The sequence below is a fragment of the Cucurbita pepo genome, chromosome 10 (assembly GCF_057944985.1).
Source record: "Cucurbita pepo subsp. pepo isolate OVF chromosome 10, ASM5794498v1, whole genome shotgun sequence".
NCBI classification, from domain to species: domain Eukaryota; kingdom Viridiplantae; phylum Streptophyta; class Magnoliopsida; order Cucurbitales; family Cucurbitaceae; genus Cucurbita; species Cucurbita pepo.
In genome coordinates, this window is record NC_141807.1 from 1,828,086 (window position 1) to 1,847,932 (window position 19,847).

Consider the following 19,847-nt stretch of genomic DNA (forward strand, 5'->3'; position numbering starts at 1 on the left):
TCTAATTGACGGTCAATTTTGCATTGTAATTTTCAACTGTTATAACTCGACTTATAACACATACTAACGACTACAAAATAAAAAATTTGAATCCTTTACCTCGTATTATTAAACTATAAAATCATAAACCTGTTGGTGTTCGTATAACACATGCGGAAGCAATTTGGATCTTAGACACTTTTAGAACATCAATTATTGTAAATAACTAGCATGTTCATAAGTATTAAAACTTAATGGGTTTAAATACTAACCTTTTGTAGTTCAAACTTCTTTTGCCTCACGAACCGGTTTCGAACCACCACTAGTGTCTTCTCCACTATCCTCCGGCCTTAGAACGGGATTGTGGAATCCGGTGAGTGACTAAACTTGGGAGGGATTTTGTATATGTGAAAGAGAGTGTTTGTGAGAGGTTTTTCTCAAGGTTTTTCATCAAGATGAAGAATTCCTTCCAAGTATCATGATCACTCTATTTAAAGAGTCAAGTTTGCATGTTCATGCAAACTTGAGATCACCAAATTTTGACACTTAAAATTCCACTCAAATTTTGACACTTGTGGGGTTTATTTAGCAAACATGCAAGTTTGGTTAAACCAAATTTTGACACCTCAAAATTCCACTAACATGGATTTTTCCATTTGATGAAAGTCAACATTTTGACTTTCTTCATTTTAATTCAACAATTAATTTGAATAATGAATTTCAAATTAAAGTAACATTAAATGATTAATTAAACTATTTAATTAATATTTAATATTAATTCAAATGCCAATCCCAATCAATTCCGACACATAATTGATTAAGATATTTAAATCTTATTTAAATATCTCAGATTCTCTCTTTTCGTTTAATTCGTAAATAAAACAAAATTGCGGTTAAATATATCGTATATATGTAACGCATATTCCCTAATTTGAATTCGAACACTTCGAACTCACTCGTCACACTGTTCTATGGTTTAGTCCGATATGAGCTAGCAGAGGGACCTAATGGACCTATAGATCATGGGCTCCAACGATCCAAGATTAACCGATTAAACTCATTAACCTGGTTAACCAACATTCGTTAACTACTAGGACACTCCACTATAGCCTAGTAGTTGCACTCCCCTTACTATAGATATATTTCTGTCCATCTGATATAACCATGATTAGTAAGTCGAACCTTCACAGGTTGTTCGTAACTAGAGCTGGGTCAATTTACCGTTTTACCCCTGAAGTTACTTCTTGTTCCTTATGTCTCACTGATCCTCTAATGAACAATTGGTTTGTGGTCCAACCAGTAAACCGAATCCCTCTCAGGCCAATGAGAGGGTGGGGCCCCTTGTTCAAGACCTGGAGTCAGTGCTTAAGGGAACTACCTTTCTTCTATCCCTAAAAGTGGGTAGGAGTGAATTCCATCTTGCACCCCACGTCCCCAGCCATTCACCCAGTCTTACCCCTGAAATGGGAGGCCTGTTGAGTCGGCGAACTAGAGCCACTCTCACCCATGCAAATCTAAGGATAATTCCGAATAAACAGGAGTTCATGGTTAGCTCAGGATTAAAACCGAGTTACCTAGGTTATCGAATGAAAAGAAAAAGTGAGAGTGGTTTTCTTCATGGTCCGATCTTATGCAATACTCATTGCATAGGACGCCCCCACTCACATGTCTCCACATGCACAATTTAGTGATCACATTGTTTATATCATATACAAAAGTGGGCCGCATCCATAGTGTCCCCAGAATAAGGTACTCAGCCTTATCCTTATACTATAGATCATTTTGACTATATACTTGAACTTGATCCACTCTTATGTCTCTACATATAGTTCAAGTAATCATACTATAGCCAAAGTGTTCTTAGTTTATTGGATTTAGATTAATGATCGTAAAGTTCACTTTATTCAATAACAATTTTTACTGAATAAACATCAATAATAACTTTATTGAATATCTTTGTTTACAAACTATGAGTTTTAGGACATAAAACCCAAGAAAACCAATAGTTAGCGTACCTAGGATAGCCATGTAAATTATTTAAAACTTGTGATATTGTACAAACCAAAAGTTTCTTCAAGAGCCGTTCAACGCCTGAACAAATGCTTGTGAACCTTTGGTACGAGTCGACATGTCAACGAAAGCCGATTATTCGTTCTCTCGAAAGAACTATGATTGCAGTTCACTTCAACGGTTGGATTTTCAGTTTCTAATAGACAGTTACGAACTTCACTTTTGTTCACTGCCTGAGAAAGCAAAGAAATGAAAAACAAACTTGCTATGATGAAATCAATATCAAGAACCAATTAGATCCTGCAAAAGCTACATTTAGTTGTTATCATACCTGTTCATAACATTGAAGACTGTTGTCACTGATACCATGCAAGTAACCTACGAGGCATTAGAAGACAAAATCAAGTAAACTGGGAAGGTTAAAAGACAAAATCAAGGCCAAGATTTACCTGAATAAGCTTCATCCTTAAAAACGAGCAAACTACGAGGCATTAGAAGGATAGAGAAAGGGCAGTGAGTCTCGACATCAGAAGCTCCATTAGAATCCTTGTCGTCGAAGCTTTCCGTCAACTGGTCTGGACATGATTTCAACCTCGAATGGGGAGTGAAGTCCATAACGACAGGAGAACCGAGAGACAGAATTGTTACTACAGGAAAGTAAGCCGGCCCATCTTGGTGTGGCTACACAAGAACCAAAAACTGTTTCTAAGATGTTGCTAATTGGTAAAATACAGCACTAGACATACATCATAGATTAGTTCTATGATGAGGATCATGGCAAGAACATAATTATAATTCAAACAAGAACTGCGCTAAGAACAGGTAAACGTCAGCTCGTACCATTATGCCTTGATTAGGACGGTATTCGTTGATAAGAACATGGTTTATGGGCGCAGGGTATAGATTTGTTTCTTGATAGATCTTCTTGGTGATATTCGTCAGCCATATAGGCACTGCAGAACATCAAAAGACAGATTTGTTAATTTAACTGATTGAATTCGTCCAATTTTTTCACCTAACATCCAGAGAGGCAAATCTCTTAGAGAAAGGAACATATATGTAAAGCTGTAAATCAAGGTGAGTGCCAACCATAGAGGAGAATTAGGCAATGCAGAAAACAGAAACAATTTTGGCAACCTGCATAGGGGATCAAGTGGTGTACTATGATAAATGATATGGATGCTTGTTTGTCCTACTTAAGCAGTCGTCGTAGAAGAATGTGAAATATCCAAGTTTTTACGTAAGGGACATGAAAATATGGACTACCCAACGTAGATGAGTAAGAAAACTGTGCTAATATCAAAACTTTAGAGCTCAAAGGACACCGTTATACAACCTATAGAACAGATTCTCTTCAAGTAAGTTCGTAAACCCGCACTAATATCCAATTGCAAGCTTGATGGCTAACAACTCAAGTCCACCGCTAACAGATATTGTCCGTTTTAGCCCGTTACGTATCGCCGTCAGCCTCACGATTCTAAAACGCATCTACTAGGGAGAAGTTTTCACACCCTTATAAGAAATGGTTTGTTCCCATCTCCAACCAACGTGGGATCTCACAGTATAAGTCTTTCCAGCTGTTTTCTGTCATTCCCACAAGGAGATTGAATTGAACCAGTCTAACCAAAAGTAATAGTTCCCCAGCGCAATCAAAAGCAAAAGTTAAATTTGGTAGTACAGCCTTCAGGAAGACAAAAATGAAGTTTGCTGCACTCCAAAACCTCCACAGTGCGTTCACCTGTCCTATAAGTTGCCTTATACTTCTAATTTGAAGTTAATTTCTCATGAACCAAATTTATCCCGCTGGTTGTCTTCAATTTTTAAACGTTCCAAGAAAAAATTGCACAGCACAGGGAACAAAATGTACTATTACTTTGAATATAGAAAGTTTATTGTGAATAGAGCATGCTAGAATTCTGTAATCAAGTCAATAAGAAGTCTATCTCCATGCATTAGTTTTAGCTGATATATGGCAATCAAGTTCAAGCTTAACTAAAAACATTTAAATCTAGTTCTTTCTTTACTTACATTCTTGGGGAAGAAGACCTTTTTCATGCACAACGCCACCTGCAAGAAATCAATGGATAAGGAAAGCAATCTTACAAATCTTTCAAAGATTCAGAACTTCGAAAAATTAGCAAAAATACATGAGATCGCTATTCAACAAACCCCAATTTTGCAGCCTCCTGTTCTTCAAGGATTTCCATTTTGACGCAGGCGCTTTATAAATCTACAAATGAAACTTACCTAGTTTAGCGAACAATTACAGGGCGAAAAAAAAGGGCAAAGAACGAAAAGCAATAGTAAAATTTGGTACATTATCCAGAATCATAGTCTCATCTTCGTCGCTTATGAAGTCGGGAATATAGAACACTGTTGGAAGAAGCCCAACTTTGAAGTGATTAAGCCCCTCCGCTGATTCCATATCTCTGGTTTAAAATCTCGATTTCCAGAAGGATTTAGCAGCCGAAGAACAGATAGGTGAAGATTATTGCGCAAACAGCAAGCCAGGGAGAAACGATGGGAGGTGGACGAACTCTTCCGGTCCGTCTCTTGGAATGATGAATCGAAGATCAAAACCCTAATAATAACCGCAGTTGTATTTCAAAGAAACATGCTAATAGAGAAGCGTATGGAGAAATGGATTGACTGACGAAAGAGATGAAGACGAAAGAAAATGAGAATTTCAGTTCAGAGTTTAGACCGAACAGAAGAACTGCTGCGAGAAGAACATTTTTGTGTTAATCGGGAAACAAGAACAATAAATATATAATAATTTCTCAAACTTTTTATTCGATTTCTTTTTAAAATAAAAAATTAAATATTTTATAATTTATTAGATATAAAATTTAATAAATTCATAAATTTTACAATTGTTATAAATAAAGTTTATTAACTCATTTATTCTAATTTCTTTAAAGTTTAATTTAATTATTTTTCATGTGAACGTCGTTCCCTTTCCATGAGCACCCCTCGTTGGGTGCATGATGAACTAGGAAGTCTCTTTGTTTGTAGTCTATGGTTCAAGACAAGTCGAATGGGGAGCCCACATGTCGATGCCAAGAGCACGTATATGCTGAAACACGCCAAAAATCGTGTGTTGCCAGCCCATCTCCTAGTTGTAATGCAACAACTCGGTCTAACTGCAAGAGCAGCTCGAGTAGTACACCAACGACGGACGGATTCGAGACTAGGACCCTGTGCCGAGTCGTCATAGTCAATCCTTTTCTCGAGGTTACAAATCTACTTGATTGACTTCTCTTACTTATATAATTCTTATTATCTTATTTTTTTAATGGAAATAATTAATATTTTGGTTTGAAAAATACAAAAAAATTGTGAATTTTTTTTTTCCATAAAAGGAGGAAGGAGGAGAAATTTGTAAAGAATAACAGAAACCGAGAAGTGGAGAACGAACGTGGAGAGTAGAAGACTCATCCGTCTTCTCTTTCTCACATCTAATGATCTTTTGGCTCCTTTGACAGATTCACTATACGATCCTTGCTCCTTCTATTCGATTATGATCTGACTTCTGTATTGCAACGTGGAGATCTTCGTCTTCTCTCGATTGGATCTGATTGATGGTATGCTTCCACTATTGTTCTTTTTTTTTTTTTTTTTTTTTTTTTTTTTTTGCTTCTGATTTTGTAGAAATTATTTGAGTCTGAGATGTCGAGATGAAGTTGAAAATTATGATCGTGAGCTTAAATAGAGCATTCGAACAAGTTCACCCGTCAAGTAGTGTTACTTCAGGATCTTTAGGTCCGAAATCAGTTTCGAGTTTTTTGCGCGGGCAATTTTCTTTTCTGCGATTAGAGATGTATCATTTTAATTGATTTTTTGGTGTCAGTTGTGGTCTTCTCTACAGAAATTAGTTCTTAGATAAACGCTATCGCTGTATGTCTATGAAGTTTAATATTACCTCACGAAACACTTGGGAGCATAGGTCATTGTGAAGGCGTCGGCGCGAAAATGCAAATTAGCTTGCGAATTTTGGATGTGTTGTGAGCCCTAACAGGGTTGAAACTTCGAAGTTCATGCGGATTGCCAAGCTCGTAAAGAGAACGCTATGAGTGGAAAAAGCTTACAAAATTATACTCGGTAAGGCTGAAGGGGTGAGGAACTGGTCGGGATCCCAAATGGATTTTGACTCAATTGTTTCACATCTAAACCAAAAACCTTAATTATCTAGCGTGTCGTGAGACCAGATAGAGATAAACTTCCATCGATCTAGTTGTTCGTACTGGATATGTGTTTGCGTTTAGTTATGCTTTTATACTTGAACCAACACTGTGGAAGGTTAAGCATTTGAGCACGGAATTTGGGTGTTGGCCTTAACTTTTTAGTTGGAAATTCTTCTTGATGTCCTTATCGGGGACTGGAAATGTATCTTGTTGTCTATTGATGCAAAATTTTCATTTTTGCTGATTGCAGGACAATATTGTGTGTAGATGAACTGAGAAGTAGCTACATATGATATAAACTCTGGCATGCCTTCTGCATAGTTATACCATTACTTTGGATCAACAACTTCAGTTGCTTATTGTCTAAAACAATCAGGTTGAATCTGATGGTGAAAACAAAGCAAAGACAGAATAGTAATCCTATTCATCTTTCTGGCTCTTCAAACTCTGATATTGATTTGGATTTGCACGGAGATGATAGTTGGGTGGTGGTAAAGAAGCAGAAAGTCACAATCCTAGTGCCTCCCACTTCAATAGTAACAAGATACTCATCTCCCAATGCTGGACAAAGTCAGCTGCAGCCAATTACCCAAAAAGTATCAAATTGCCAAGCAGGAACTCTTGAAGAGACATGTCTAGAATCACCTGCTGTTGTACTGCCATCAACTTCTAAAAATGTTAAGCAATCTGTTGCTGCTCACTGTAATTCGACAGTGAAAGAGCCACTGAAGCTAGCTGTCTCCCCAAACCCAGATGAAGCTTGCAATTCAAGGCCTTGTAAGGTTTCAGGATTATTGAACAGTGCGAAATCCATGAAGCAGCCTACACATTTACATTGCCCTGGGGTCTTTCTCACTGGAAGCACATTGTTAAATCAGAGACTTAGAGCACTTAATCTGGAGAGGAAGCTGCAGAAAGCTGGTGGTTTAAGTAGATGGTTGGAATCACTAGGACTAAACCAATTTGTGGGTATTTTCCAGAGAAAAAGTATCAGTAAATTTCACCTGGTAAATCTAACCATGAAAAAGCTGAAAGATATGGGCGCCAATGCGGTGGGGCCGCGTAGAAAACTGATACATGCAATTGAGTGTGTCTGTCAACCCTACAGTTCTGAAACTTTTGAGCCAGTGTATGAGATTTAATCAATGATATTAGTCCCGCCCTTCAGCTTCTCCTTGCCAGGGTATGCAGTTCCATCCTTGAATTGTTGAGTTGTTAGTTGTGTATATATTAATTCTAAATGTGTCTATTGAATCTTAAAAGGATTGATGGCCGAAAGAGTGTGTGGTTGAGGGCCTATCTCTTGCCCTTGCATCAGGATTTCTTCTTCAATAGGCAGAGAACTCTGTAAATCTCCAGCTCTTGGATAGTGAAGATAGAAAGCACATGTTTTCTCAAACGTGATGGGTTTTTATAGAACAAGATCACCATATAATCAGCATGATAATGGGGCAGATTTGGGTTGCATATTTAATCTGTCTAGTAGAAGACTGTTCATTGGTATGGGATTAGGAGTTCGAAGGTAATACCGAGCTAATAGAGTGATCACTAGAGATAGATGTACTGGTCAGCAGCATTCCTATCATACAGTAATGAGGTGTTTGTTGAATGGAAGGATTTGGCTTCTTGGAGCTATGTTGAATTACCCAGTTTTTTTTCTTCCCCTTTGTTCTTATTTGACTATACAGTGAAAGCTTTTTTTTTTTCTTGAAGAGCAATGCCAAGGATCTCGTGGAGGAATTCTATTTGTGACATACAAAAAGACTTGGGGCAGACATTCCCTTCAGGCAAGACTTTTCTTTTCTAATAAGAATTTTACTATAGCTATTCGTGATCGATCGATTCATAGTCACGTCACGTTATGAACTCAATTGTACACAAATAGACACATTAATTCCATTATCTGTTCAAACAAATACTCCAAATTGAGATCATGAAGTTCCCAAATACATCAATGATAAATACTACGAAGTGTTTGCTTTCCTCGCTACTTTTGCATAATAATGCTCCAAAAGTAGCATTTTTTTTCTACTACATTTTGGCTTCTGCATCGTTCCATTTCAGAAGTTCACTCAGAGTTCTCACCAAATCCTTCTTCCGTTGTAGGCTTGAACCAACAATATGACTTGATAACGAGATTCAAAGGGATACAGGGAGATTTCTATTCATGTCGAAAATTAGCGATCCTAAACCTATTTCTCCCAACCTCCTAATCTCGACCCCGGATCGTAGTTTGTGAACAGTCGGAACTCGTTTCCAAGCTTGCTAGAGTGGTGTGGCCTAAAACCACAAGGATGAAAACCCATTAGCTCAGCTGCTCTTTCTGCTTGCACTTCTCCTGCATTTCGTTTTTACACAATGTTTTGTCAGAAGCAAAACAACAGAATTAAACCCAAGAATCTAATCAGTATCTTAGAAATCTTGGTAATCAGGCAACTGATAGAACATCTATTTACAGTAAAAAAAGCCAATTGCTTGGCAGGAAGGTTATTCATCATCACTATACCTGTTAGTAATAGGAGGTAAGATTCACGATTCTGTGCCAGGAAAGAAATTGAACGAGTGACTTTCTCCAAACATTCTTTGCTCTGCAAGAACGAACAAGAAGGGAGCACAAATTATTCATAGCTTGATAGAAAACCATTGTTTCACACACACACACACATATAATCCCAAGCACTAAAATCGTTCCAACAGTCTTTTCTTCACCCGACTCCCCATTTTCTCTTAAATCAAGCTATGGAAATCAGGAGTAATGTGGAATGACTCCATTCCTGTAAGACGTAGAGTTCGTTATCCCTCATCATCCCTGTTATTCCTCCTTTCTATGAGACGCGGGATCGACCCTGCTCTTTCTACATCCTTTTGGATGATAAGACACGCCTATCCATATTTTATCCAGATTATCAACCAGGGAGACGCGTCATGGTCTCTTTACCGAGTTATGAGAAAGCCAGAGGCAGGAACTTGCCAGCCCTAATTTTTTTGGTAATCCACCAAAGTTCAGAGTTCAGAGTTCAGACTTCTTTATGTTAGCACAGTAAGCTCATATAAAATTGATTCACAAACAAAGTATCCAAAAGTGTGAAAAAAAACTAATCATAAACGTGTAAGCTATAGACATTATCTCTCACCAGGTAAGGAGGATCTGCTATCACAATCTGAAAATCATGCTTCAATTCCATCGGTAATTCTTCCGGTTCATTATAATCGTAAAATGTGAATTCACTACCATGTTGGGAAAAGCGTTCGTCATACTCAAGAAGTTGTGCAGATACATGCGGACCGAGTTTCTGAGAAATGAAGATCAGACAGAGTCAATATATATTTACAACCAATGGAGCAGCTGGTTAGGGTTTCCAATCCAAAACAGAACTCATTCCGATCATCGGTATGATTGAAGGTATGTATATTTATCCAACACTTGAAATTTCAACCTATACTGAGTAAATTAAAGCAGAATCTCCAAGAACAGAAAATTAAGAACAAATTTCTGGTTTCGAAATGTGATGAAAAGAAAACGACGATCCAATTACCTTCAGATAGGTATAGAGAGTCGGACAAGCAATACAGGCGACTCGAGGAGATTCGAAGTTCTGGCACAGCGTAAGAACCTCATTAGTCACTGTTTCCGCCGTGTCGCGGTCGTACCAGAACTGACTCAGCCTCCAATCCTCCGTCACTAAAGCGACTTCTGAGTCTTCGGAAACTCCGCTTTCCAAGTGATCGGGCTGAGTTTGGGCTTGCTCGTCAAGAAACTCCTTGAGTGCAGCTAGGGCATGAGAGCTCAACAATGGCGGATCATCATCATCATTTTCTTCTTCAATCCTCAGGTCTCCGCAAGTGGTCTCTGATTTGCTGGGTGACTCCATTTCTTGCACTCTTTCAGACCGTTTCTCGCGCGAAGGACCGAAGCGGCGGCGATGACTGATAGAGGGAATTAATTCTATTTCTTCCCAACGATTTTAGGTAAAATCTACTTTCTTTTATTTAATTTAAATATTTTTTTTTCCCGTAAAAAATTATTCATTGATTTATATATAAAATTAATTTCCACCATTTTTTAATTAACTACTATATTAAAAAAAAAAAAAAAAACACAAATTCCAAACTTTGTGGATATTTGTCATAACATTAATTTAATATTTTATTTCACATTATACTATCAAAATTAATTTTTAATAAGTAAATATATGTTTCTCAAATAGACAAAATACTAATTTAAAACAATGGATTAAAAATATTTAAAATTATATAAAGAATTTAGAAATATTTAAAAAATAAATATAAATAAAACTTGTAGTAGATTATTTGAAAATAATTAACCATCTGTTTTCGTATTAAAAAATTTTTCATTGTTTTTAAATTTTATGTTAAAATTTTGCAAATAAAAATTAAAATAGTCTATGGATTAAAATAAATATTTTAAAAGTAAAAAAAAAATAATAATAATAAAAATAACAAAACCCTACGTTAAAAAGATTTAAAAAAGGAAAAAGAGAGTGAAAAATCTCATATAAATTGTTCGAATTTCTTGCAGGGAAGCGGGAAAGGTATCGAAATCCATCGCATGTAGTATTCAAACACAAGACCAACAAAACCAAACTCCATTTCCAAAACCCTCTGTCGGATTTGTTCCGCCGGCGTCCAGAATCTCTCCGGCAGAAGAAACGCTAATCCAGTTCAACTCAGGCATGGCCGATTCCACGGCCAGTAGGAAGAAACCTCTCAGCTTGAACGATCGTCATTACCGCCTCCTTCAGGATCTTTCTGCTCCACCCAAACCCTCTCTAGCAACCGCTCGTGGTACAGTACAGTACACTCACTTCCTTCCTTTTGCGCACTCCGCATTTTTTCTTGGTTCTCCAATTTCGTAGCTCTGTAGTAATCGCTCGTGAGTTTATTTGTATGTGTGCAGATCAGAGGGCAGGAGACGAAGATGAAAAGCCCTCGAGAATCGAACTTGCGAATCAACGTCGCCTCAGTGAAGTATCGACTAATGTTGACGAACTTCATGATAATAGTATTCCGCAGTCTTCAGGTGTTAATGGTACGGATTTCATTTTCTTCCTGCAGTTCCATAACCATAGAATTTATTGGTAATATCTTTTCCTGTCGGTGATGTTATTTTTGTTTTTTTTTTTCATCCGTAATTTTTAGTGGACGAACAGCCGAGGAAAGTTAAGATTGGTGGCCGACGCCGTCTGTGCAAACTTTCGTCCCGAGAAGATGGATACGTGGATAATCCAGTGGGGTTTGATTTCAATGAACCCAATTTTTCTGGTATTACAGATTTTGATTCTCCTTCTCCCCCACCTCCACCGCCCTTGGATCATCGCGATAACAAGGAAAGTGATATCAGGGATATTCTGAATGACTTGAGCACGAAGCTTGAGCTTTTGTCTGTCGAGAAAAATCGTGAAAAACCAAGAAAATTTGATTCTCTTGAAAACTTATCTGCTTCTTATTGTGGAAAAGGGATCGAGGAAGCAAGTGAAGCCGATGAACGTGAGGTTGATAGTCTGAAGTTCTCCACCAACCCATCTAATTCCTTGTTAGGTGAACATGCAAAAGTTGAGAATGTTGTTAAGACTCTTAACGACGGTTTGAGTGGTGAGTATGGAGTAGAAATTCCCCCAAATAAGGTGAAGGTCGATGTGTTTTACAAGGGAACTCATGAAGTTGATACGTGCAGTAAAGGGAGTGAACAACTTCTAAATCTAGAATATGGAAACAATAAACATCACGAAGGACGAGATAAATACACGCATCAGGATGTCCAAAGGTCATATAATTCCCTAGGAAAAACTCCTGCGTCGATAGACGAAGGAGAGGTAGACCTTGAGGATGATTGCGTAGTTCTAAATTGTGAAACCAGGAATTTTAATGAAGTGAGAAGGCGACATGACAAATATGAAAAGAAGAGTGAGGATTCTGATGGGATTGACATGTTTGATAAATCTGCTGAGGATTTTATATTGGAGGGAAAAAGCTCCACTGGTCACAAGTCTGCTTTCAAATTGCAAGGTAGAATTGCAAAGATGCTGTATCCACATCAGCGTGAAGGGTTGCGTTGGCTGTGGTCTCTACATTGTCGGGGTAAGGGTGGAATCTTAGGGGATGACATGGGTTTAGGGAAAACAATGCAGGTAATAACAGAAAGAACTGTTCTCTCTCAATCTGTTTGTTTGCTTGGATGTGTCTAAATACAATATTTTGTCCCTTTCTTCTCAGATTTGTGGCTTTCTAGCTGGACTTTTTTATTCGCGTTTAATAAAGAGGGTCTTGGTTGTGGCTCCTAAAACTCTCCTGCCCCATTGGATTAAGGAGTTAGCTGTTGTGGGTCTTTCTGAGAAGACGAGAGAGTAACCCTTTATTGCCCGGATTATTTTAAACATATATTTTTACTTCTGTTATAGAACTGAATGCAGCTGCTGAGCTTTCCAATTCCTGTACAGATACTATGGGACGTCGGCTAAACTTCGACAGTATGAGCTTAATTATATTCTCCAGGTTAGATATATCCAAGTTTTGTGATTAAACTAAGCCTGTAACCATTGATTAGAAGAAGCAAAGACAATTCTAAATATTAGATTGCATTATTCTTGGTAGAAATTTGTTGCACAGTGATATTAATCAAATTTTACCTATGTTGGGATTAACCAAAATTATCGGATACCTTCAATTGGTTTCTTAATTGCTGCGTATAATTGAAAGTTCTGTTTTGTCTGTATTACTTGTGTCCGCAACAGGATAAAGGTGTTCTTCTGACGACTTATGATATTGTAAGGAATAATTCAAAGTCTTTACAAGGAAACAGCTTCTTTGATGATGAAGAAACTGAGGATGGAACAACATGGGATTATATGATCCTTGATGAGGTCATTATTTATATACTTGTAATTTACTAATTATGAATTTGTTCATATATATATAATATATATATATAATCTTTTTAATACTTAGCTGATACACTTATTTTATTTGTACTGATTGTTCCATATAATAAACAAACTATACTATATTCTACCCTACAGATCAAAGTTTTAGTTGGTTAGATTCAAACTTCTATACCAAACTTAGATTCTTTTATTAGAAGTCCAAATTTCCGAGATTCAAGAACTGGTTCTGTGGTTTTTAGCCTTGAATTTTTTGAAATAGATTGAAGGTTGGTACTCATTTCAATCGACATGCCATTACCTGAATGTAGTGGATATTTCCAGTCATAAATAACTTGTTTACTATAAATTAATGTAGACTTTCCATTCGTTATATATATCGGTGTGATTGATCAACCCATTTATAATCCAGGGTCATCTTATAAAGAATCCTAGCACTCAAAGAGCCAAAAGTTTGCTTGAAATTCCTAGTGCTCATCGCATAATTATAAGTGGCACACCATTGCAAAACAATTTGAAGGTATCACATTACCAGTTCTTTTTCCTGCTTTCAATCATAAATACTCCATGGGAGGTGTATTTTTAGCTTGATCCCATACATATTTAATTTCCGTTCTCTTTCTCTCTCTACTAGGAACTGTGGGCCCTGTTTAATTTTTGCTGTCCTGACCTATTGGGTGACAAGAAATGGTATGCATCCTTGTTTTACTATTGGTTGTTTTGTCTTTTAGATATCTTTTCGTCTTCTTCATGTTACTTGTTCAAAGTTTTATTCATGTATTGTTGGTATGAAATTTGGACTTGCTCAGGTTTAAGGAGTACTATGAGTGTGCAATTCTTCGTGGAAATGACAAAAAGGCTTCTGAAAGAGATAAGCGTGTTGGTTCAATGGCTGCAAAGGTAATGTTTATTGCTTGTTTATGGACCTTTAACCTTTTTGTTGTCGCCTGCCAGTTTAGCCCAATTTTGGGAATTAAGATTTATTTATTATAATAGTAGAAAGGGAAAAAAAGCATTGGGTTTTTTCTCTTGTTGCGTGTGAGCTGGAAGAAAACAACAGTGTTTTGTGAAAAGGGGAAGTACCAGCTCTCTCTCCCTCTGTTTTTTTCCTTCAAAGATTCTTTTTGTTGCTGCATCCCGTGATAATTTGGTGACTAGTAATCACGGTAGATTATGATTTTTGTTGGTTGGTGCTATATTTTGGTAATTTTGGTTTGAAATTTCTAACAGCAGGTTCAGGAGGTTCTTTTCGATGGCCAGTTTTGTCTGTTCTTTTTCTGATTCATGCTAACTGGAAATCTTTTTTTTTTTTTTTTTTTTTTTTTTTGTTTGCTAGGGGGGAAAAAAAAAAAACTAACTCTTTGGTTTTGGGAGAATTCATTATCTTCGGTTTTTGTAATGTTTATCAATGAATGAAATAATTTCCATCTTATGTTCATTATGAATAAACACTTCTACTAGCTATCTGTAGCATTGTAAGTAGATTAATGGAGCTGCATCCTCCTATCGTGGTCAGTGTATATATATATATACATATTGCATTTTTTCCAACCTTCTTTTTCGAAAATGGTTATTTGGTACCTTTTTACAGGAGTTACGGGAACGTATCCAACCCTACTTTTTGCGTCGTATGAAGAGTGAAGTGTTTAACGAGGATAATGATCAAGCTGCTACCAAACTCTCTAAAAAGAATGACATTATTGTTTGGCTCAAATTGACTAGTTGTCAGGTTCGATCAATTATTTATCAATTTTCTTCTTGATCACATCATTCAAAGTATAATAATAATGCATTCCCAAATTAATTGATGCAGCGAAAACTTTATGAAGCTTTTTTGAAGAGTGAATTGGTACTTTCAGCATTTGATGGCTCACCATTGGCTGCTCTTACGGTACTTCTCTTATTCTGAAGCAGTGTTTGCGCTGTTGGAACAATTAAATATCTAAGAAAATTCTATTATTATGCAACTTACCTATCATTTACTGCTTTTCTGTTGACACTTGACAGTGCTGTTTGCTTCATGTGGATTGTCTTAGAACTAATGAACGATGGCTTTTTTATTTAAGAACATTCATTAACTACAATGCCTTTACGTCTCTTCTTTTGGAATTTTATGCCCTACTATTCACAATGCAAGTTGGGCTAATTTTTTTCCCAATTTTTTTTTGAATTAGAAAATTGAAAGAAAAACTAATCCACCATTCAATAAAGCTGAGATCAAGTGATACACCCCGCCCTCATCTATGTTCTAACACTATCTTTTCTTTCTTGAAATGGCATCATCATCCACCCATGCCACAAATGGGGGAGTGCCACAGGTTATATGTAAGTTAATTATTCATTTGGTACGGTGTAGATTCTTAAGAAAATATGCGATCATCCACTTCTTTTGACGAAAAGAGCAGCTGAAGATCTATTGGAAGGAATGGAAACTGTGCTAAGCCCAGAAGATGCTGGTGTAGCAGAGAAGCTGGCAATGCATTTAGCAAATGTGGCTGATAGGGATGATTATGAAGTGTATAACGACAATGTCTCTTGCAAAATATCCTTCATAATGTCTTTATTGGTTAGTGATGTTTGATTGAATCCGTTGTTGAATTTCATAAAAGCTAGTGTATTCAATATAACGTCCTTTCTGTTATTGGCAGGATAATTTGATCCCGAAGGGGCATAATGTTCTAATCTTCTCTCAAACTCGCAAGATGCTCAATCTTATTGAGGTTGGTTCTGACTTATGCTGACGTTTGGTATTCAAATGACACTTTTCATTACAAAATAGGGTTATTGGTTCATAGTGCAAAATGTCAGGATGATTGATGATAAATATGCTATTAAACAACTTTGGTATAAACAGTGGCATGCAATTTATCCATCCAAATATTTTTTTTAATAAGAAACAACTTCTCGTTGATATAATTAAAAAAATTAAAAAAATTAAAAGTTAAAAGGGACATCTTTAATAGAAACTACTTGTTCGTGGGAGTATTTGTTGTGTGAAATTGAATAAAAATGCACCAGTTCATGGAAACTTGAATTGGCATCTGCAACGAGTACCACCGTTTCTAATCAAGATATTTAGAAGTTAATGTTGAAATAATTAATATAGGTATTTTTTTCTCTATAGGAATCACTATTATCCAATGATTATGAGTTCTTGCGAATTGACGGTACTACAAAAGCCACCGACAGAGTAAAGATTGTAAATGTAAGTAAAGTACCGAAAGACTCTAAGATATATTCATATAACCTTAGTCTTGATATGAACTCTTTTCCCTCTTCTTAGGATTTTCAAGAAGGTAGAGGACCTTCTATTTTTCTCTTGACATCTCAAGTTGGTGGTTTAGGTCTTACACTTACCAGAGCAGATCGTGTAATTGTAGTAGATCCTGCCTGGAATCCAAGGTTCTTGAAATATATATGTTTATTTCTTTCTCATGCTTGCATCAACGTTGCAGCTCAAATTTGTTGAAGAATATCATGACTAAATATCTTCTTTCAATTAAGGCGGATTTCTGTATCTTTTCATCTTTTTTTTCTCTGCTATTATTGTTTCATTTTATTTTATTTCTTTATGGTTATACATGAGAAAATTGTCATTGATTGGTTAAACAGTAACAAACATGTTTTAATTAAAGTTTGTTTCCTACAAAATGACTGAAAAGATAGTTGTGGATAATTATTCACAAGTTTATTTTCCTGTTTATCTGTATATCTTCGATAAATTGAAGAAATACAGATAAAATCTTTGTTTATCTGTATATCTTTGATAGAATCAATTAAAGAAATAAGCCACTTAGCCTTTAGGGAGGAAAGTTCAGTCTAAAGGAATGATGCAATAGAAGGAGAAGAATCAGATGAAATATTATTATTATTATTATTTATTTATTTTTTTAATGAAGGGGTGATGAGGGAGAATGGGCCATTTATGTGCTACAAAAATTCATAATCCAAAAATAGAAATATGAAAACTTAAAGGCAGTTGATTTTTAATACAAGATGCATGGTGAATGTTAAGATTTGTTACACAATTATTGACAATGGAAATTGTGGAAGTGTAGCATCAAAATCTCCTAGTGTAGTGTTGGGATTGAAGACAACCATATTCAAAGCATCATAAATTTGGATACATAAAAAAAAAGGGACAAGTTTTTATTTTGTTTTATATACAAAATTTGTAGTAATTGACTAGATGTTCTCAATCTGTTTGTAGTACTGATAACCAAAGTGTTGATCGAGCATACCGAATTGGACAAAAGAAAGATGTTATAGTGTACAGATTAATGACTTGTGGGACTGTTGAAGAAAAGATCTACAGGAAACAGGTAATGTTTATTCTATAAATGTTTGTTAGATGTACAAGTCTTATTAAGCATGATGTTAAATATGTGTCATACATAAACCTGAGAATGTAGAATAGTTTACTGGCCAAATGGGTAAACTTTTTTCCCTGTACATATATACCCATGATTTATCCATAGACCATATTTGTCAGTAATTTAGTTTTGCGCTCCTGCTGGGAGGCTCATAGATGCCTCTGAGAAATTTTGATTTCTAAAATTTATGTGTAGATTTATAAAGGGGGACTGTTTAAAACCGCAACAGAGCACAAAGAACAGATACGGTACTTTAGTCAACAGGTAATACATGTAAATAATCTATTTGTTTTGCCTGTTGGATTGTGTGGTTAACATTGTAAAATTTTCAGGATCTTCGGGAGCTTTTTAGCCTTCCAAAAGATGGGTTCGATATATCTGTCACACAACAACAATTGCATGAGGAACATGATCGACAAATTACAATGTACGATTCAAATAATAGATTCCACTAAAGCATATGATAAGGCATCCAGATGCACGTTCACATTTAACACTTTATGCCTATGGTTTACAATACAAGAATTTTAAATTTTTGATATTGTCATCTGACTACAGGTTTCAAGTGATACTAAATTTGACCAAGGTGGAAAACACCTCAATATTTAGCATTCTGCGTTTTGGAGAGATTTGAATTTTAGATGAAAACTTTTTTATCAACTGGACTGTACTAGTTGAGTCAGATCGTTAATGGATTATATTAGTATGATTTGTTAAGTGTCTACGGAGTTTGGTAAATATGATTTCGATACCCTACATGTTTACACTTCTATTTGGTCGAGAATTTGCGTGAGATGAAATGAGTGCATTAGCAGTTAGGTTGATAATTAGCGTCCTGATTTGTCTTACTGTTTTACTAGTCTTTGAAGTCCTTTGGGGCTGCTAAACGGGAGACCATAACCGACATTTTGCAGTTGTCAACATTTTTTTCTTTCCACTTTTCCCGTTTTCACTCGTTGTTCATGGCTACAGGGACGATTCTTTGAAATGTCACATAAAGTTCCTGGAAACACAAGGTATTGCAGGAGTTAGTCACCACAATTTGCTCTTCTCTAAGACAGCTCCAGAACCTGTGCACGTATTGGAGGAAGAAGAGGCATCGTTCAGGTAGCTTTATTTTACGTTCCACTTCTATTTCTAAGCATTTAGCCAGGGAAAACATCAAAAAAAATTTGGCAAATTTTAATCATAATTTACCGCAGGATGATGGGAAAAAAGTGAATGAGATGAGTTCGGACGATAATATTATTTCTTTTTTTAAAGGGAGGGATTTGAGCACTTTTAGTTCCCATGTACCAGGGTCTAGAAATAAAAGTAATCAAACATGTTAAATAAGTGTTGTTTGCAGGAGGCTGCTATATTTCATATTTGGTGTGTCGATCATCATTAGTCTTGTCCTTATTTTTTTTTTTTAAAAAACAAAAACAAAAGATAATTATGAGCCTTGCAATGTTCTTTACCTTTTTAAACTAACCAGTTGTATGTTAATATGGTTGTAGGAGGAATAAGGAGTTTGCTTTTGGTGAAAGAGCAACATCAAGTTCTTCACCCGATCCTGATACAGATGGGTATGAGTTCATACGTTACACTTTTCAGTTACCGAAGAAATACATTGTCACATGGTATGATAACATCCTTTACGTTTGCTTCCAGGGCAAGGTTTGCTTTTAACCCAAAGGATGTGAAGTTGAATAGATTTGCTACAAATGCAAGCAGCAGTCCAAGCAAGCCAACTGAAAGGGAAATCAAAGAGAGAATCAATCGGCTGTCCCAAACTCTAGAAAATAAGGTACGGTTCTATGCAACTTTCCCTTTTGAGTGACAGTTCAAAACGATAAAATCTTGACACTAACCAGCAAACAATGCCTTATTTTTTCCGGGGTAGCTCAAAAAACAGATCCAATCCAACAAAATCAAAACCAGACCATAGTTACTAGAGAGTCTATTTACCAATGTCAATAACGAGCCATTAAACCTCTAGATGTCGCCACCTCCCGGCGTCGTTTTGGTTTTAATTCATTTGATCCAAACAGCTCATATTTTCTTTGGATGAACGAATGATCAGGTACTTATCTCAAGATTACCAGACAGGGGGGAAAGAATTCAGAAGCAAATTGTTGAACTGAATTTACAGCTTTCTGAATTGAAGAGAAAAGAACATGAAAGTGAAGTCATCGACATCACCGACGAGTTTCAGAAGGTGCTGAATGTATAGTTTGTATTGTGATGCGAAGACTGAATCTTCTCACGAGTGAGGCTTGAGGCTGACCATATATGTATTTTGAGACGAGAACTGAGGTTTTGTTCTTTAATATGCTACACAAATCATCGAGTCTTATCCCTAAAAAATTAATCGAATGTGCATCTAAATTATTATTTAGTATTATAAACTCTTACCCATG

General features: G+C 36.2%; 4 protein-coding genes across 8 annotated transcripts; 2 read left to right on the top strand and 2 right to left on the bottom strand.

The window, feature by feature from the left end:
* Positions 1 to 80: 80 nt before the first annotated feature.
* Positions 81 to 4,743, bottom strand: LOC111803198 (oxidoreductase). Its single transcript, XM_087127447.1, has 8 exons — positions 4,307 to 4,743; positions 4,159 to 4,219; positions 4,018 to 4,056; positions 2,830 to 2,942; positions 2,439 to 2,670; positions 2,321 to 2,367; positions 1,980 to 2,222; positions 81 to 129 (listed from the first exon to the last, which is right to left on the bottom strand). The coding sequence occupies exons 1-7, from the start codon at positions 4,412 to 4,414 to the stop codon at positions 2,064 to 2,066; spliced, it is 759 nt and encodes a 252-aa protein (XP_086983573.1). The 5' UTR covers positions 4,415 to 4,743; the 3' UTR covers positions 81 to 129; positions 1,980 to 2,063.
* Positions 4,744 to 5,361: 618 nt separating this feature from the next.
* Positions 5,362 to 8,670, top strand: LOC111803122 (Sterile alpha motif (SAM) domain-containing protein). 5 transcript variants are annotated; one of them, XM_087127340.1, is made up of 5 exons: positions 5,362 to 5,573; positions 5,840 to 6,090; positions 6,424 to 7,356; positions 7,437 to 7,960; positions 8,280 to 8,670. In XM_087127340.1, the coding sequence occupies exon 3, from the start codon at positions 6,560 to 6,562 to the stop codon at positions 7,313 to 7,315; it is 756 nt and encodes a 251-aa protein (XP_086983466.1). In that variant the 5' UTR covers positions 5,362 to 5,573; positions 5,840 to 6,090; positions 6,424 to 6,559; the 3' UTR covers positions 7,316 to 7,356; positions 7,437 to 7,960; positions 8,280 to 8,670. The 5 variants fall into 5 exon arrangements, with proteins under 5 accessions (XP_086983466.1, XP_086983467.1, XP_086983465.1 ...); XM_087127341.1 differs by having other exon boundaries at positions 5,936 to 6,090; XM_087127339.1 differs by lacking the exon at positions 5,840 to 6,090 and having other exon boundaries at positions 7,437 to 7,770; positions 7,887 to 7,960.
* Positions 8,045 to 10,045, bottom strand: LOC111803123 (nucleic acid binding / methyltransferase). Its single transcript, XM_023687406.2, has 4 exons — positions 9,710 to 10,045; positions 9,308 to 9,466; positions 8,680 to 8,761; positions 8,045 to 8,511 (listed from the first exon to the last, which is right to left on the bottom strand). Exons 1-4 carry the CDS (start codon positions 10,043 to 10,045, stop codon positions 8,366 to 8,368), a joined length of 723 nt encoding a protein of 240 aa, XP_023543174.2. The 3' UTR covers positions 8,045 to 8,365.
* Positions 10,002 to 19,841, top strand: CHR24 (chromatin remodeling 24). Its single transcript, XM_023687397.2, has 23 exons — positions 10,002 to 10,142; positions 10,714 to 10,979; positions 11,092 to 11,223; positions 11,334 to 12,322; positions 12,408 to 12,538; positions 12,632 to 12,686; positions 12,926 to 13,054; positions 13,485 to 13,592; positions 13,707 to 13,762; positions 13,882 to 13,972; positions 14,664 to 14,801; positions 14,886 to 14,963; positions 15,429 to 15,638; positions 15,721 to 15,792; positions 16,197 to 16,277; positions 16,356 to 16,474; positions 17,283 to 17,394; positions 17,641 to 17,709; positions 17,778 to 17,872; positions 18,418 to 18,552; positions 18,945 to 19,013; positions 19,099 to 19,234; positions 19,511 to 19,841. The coding sequence occupies exons 2-23, from the start codon at positions 10,868 to 10,870 to the stop codon at positions 19,658 to 19,660; spliced, it is 3,267 nt and encodes a 1,088-aa protein (XP_023543165.2). The 5' UTR covers positions 10,002 to 10,142; positions 10,714 to 10,867; the 3' UTR covers positions 19,661 to 19,841.
* The last annotated feature ends 6 nt before the right edge of the window (positions 19,842 to 19,847 follow it).

What these genes read in the sequence shown, in the direction of transcription:
- LOC111803123 (XM_023687406.2), bottom strand. Translation starts at nt 10,045, where the DNA reads ATGGAGTCACCCAGCAAATCAGAGACCACTTGCGGAGACCTGAGGATT. An exon ending in TAGCAGATCCTCCTTACCTG is followed by an intron (nt 8,762 to 9,307) that starts GTGAGAGATAAT and finishes TCGTTCTTGCAG; the next exon opens with AGCAAAGAATGTTTGGAGAA. An exon ending in TTACCTCCTATTACTAACAG is followed by an intron (nt 8,512 to 8,679) that starts GTATAGTGATGA and finishes AACGAAATGCAG; the next exon opens with GAGAAGTGCAAGCAGAAAGA.
- LOC111803198 (XM_087127447.1), bottom strand. Translation starts at nt 4,414, where the DNA reads ATGGAATCAGCGGAGGGGCTTAATCACTTCAAAGTTGGGCTTCTTCCA. An exon ending in GTCCTAATCAAGGCATAATG is followed by an intron (nt 2,671 to 2,829) that starts GTACGAGCTGAC and finishes GTTCTTGTGTAG; the next exon opens with CCACACCAAGATGGGCCGGC. An exon ending in TAAGGATGAAGCTTATTCAG is followed by an intron (nt 2,368 to 2,438) that starts GTAAATCTTGGC and finishes AATGCCTCGTAG; the next exon opens with GTTACTTGCATGGTATCAGT.
- CHR24 (XM_023687397.2), top strand. Translation starts at nt 10,868, where the DNA reads ATGGCCGATTCCACGGCCAGTAGGAAGAAACCTCTCAGCTTGAACGAT. An exon ending in CTTTCTGAGAAGACGAGAGA is followed by an intron (nt 12,539 to 12,631) that starts GTAACCCTTTAT and finishes ATTCCTGTACAG; the next exon opens with ATACTATGGGACGTCGGCTA. An exon ending in TACGGTACTTTAGTCAACAG is followed by an intron (nt 17,710 to 17,777) that starts GTAATACATGTA and finishes TAAAATTTTCAG; the next exon opens with GATCTTCGGGAGCTTTTTAG.
- LOC111803122 (XM_087127340.1), top strand. Translation starts at nt 6,560, where the DNA reads ATGGTGAAAACAAAGCAAAGACAGAATAGTAATCCTATTCATCTTTCT.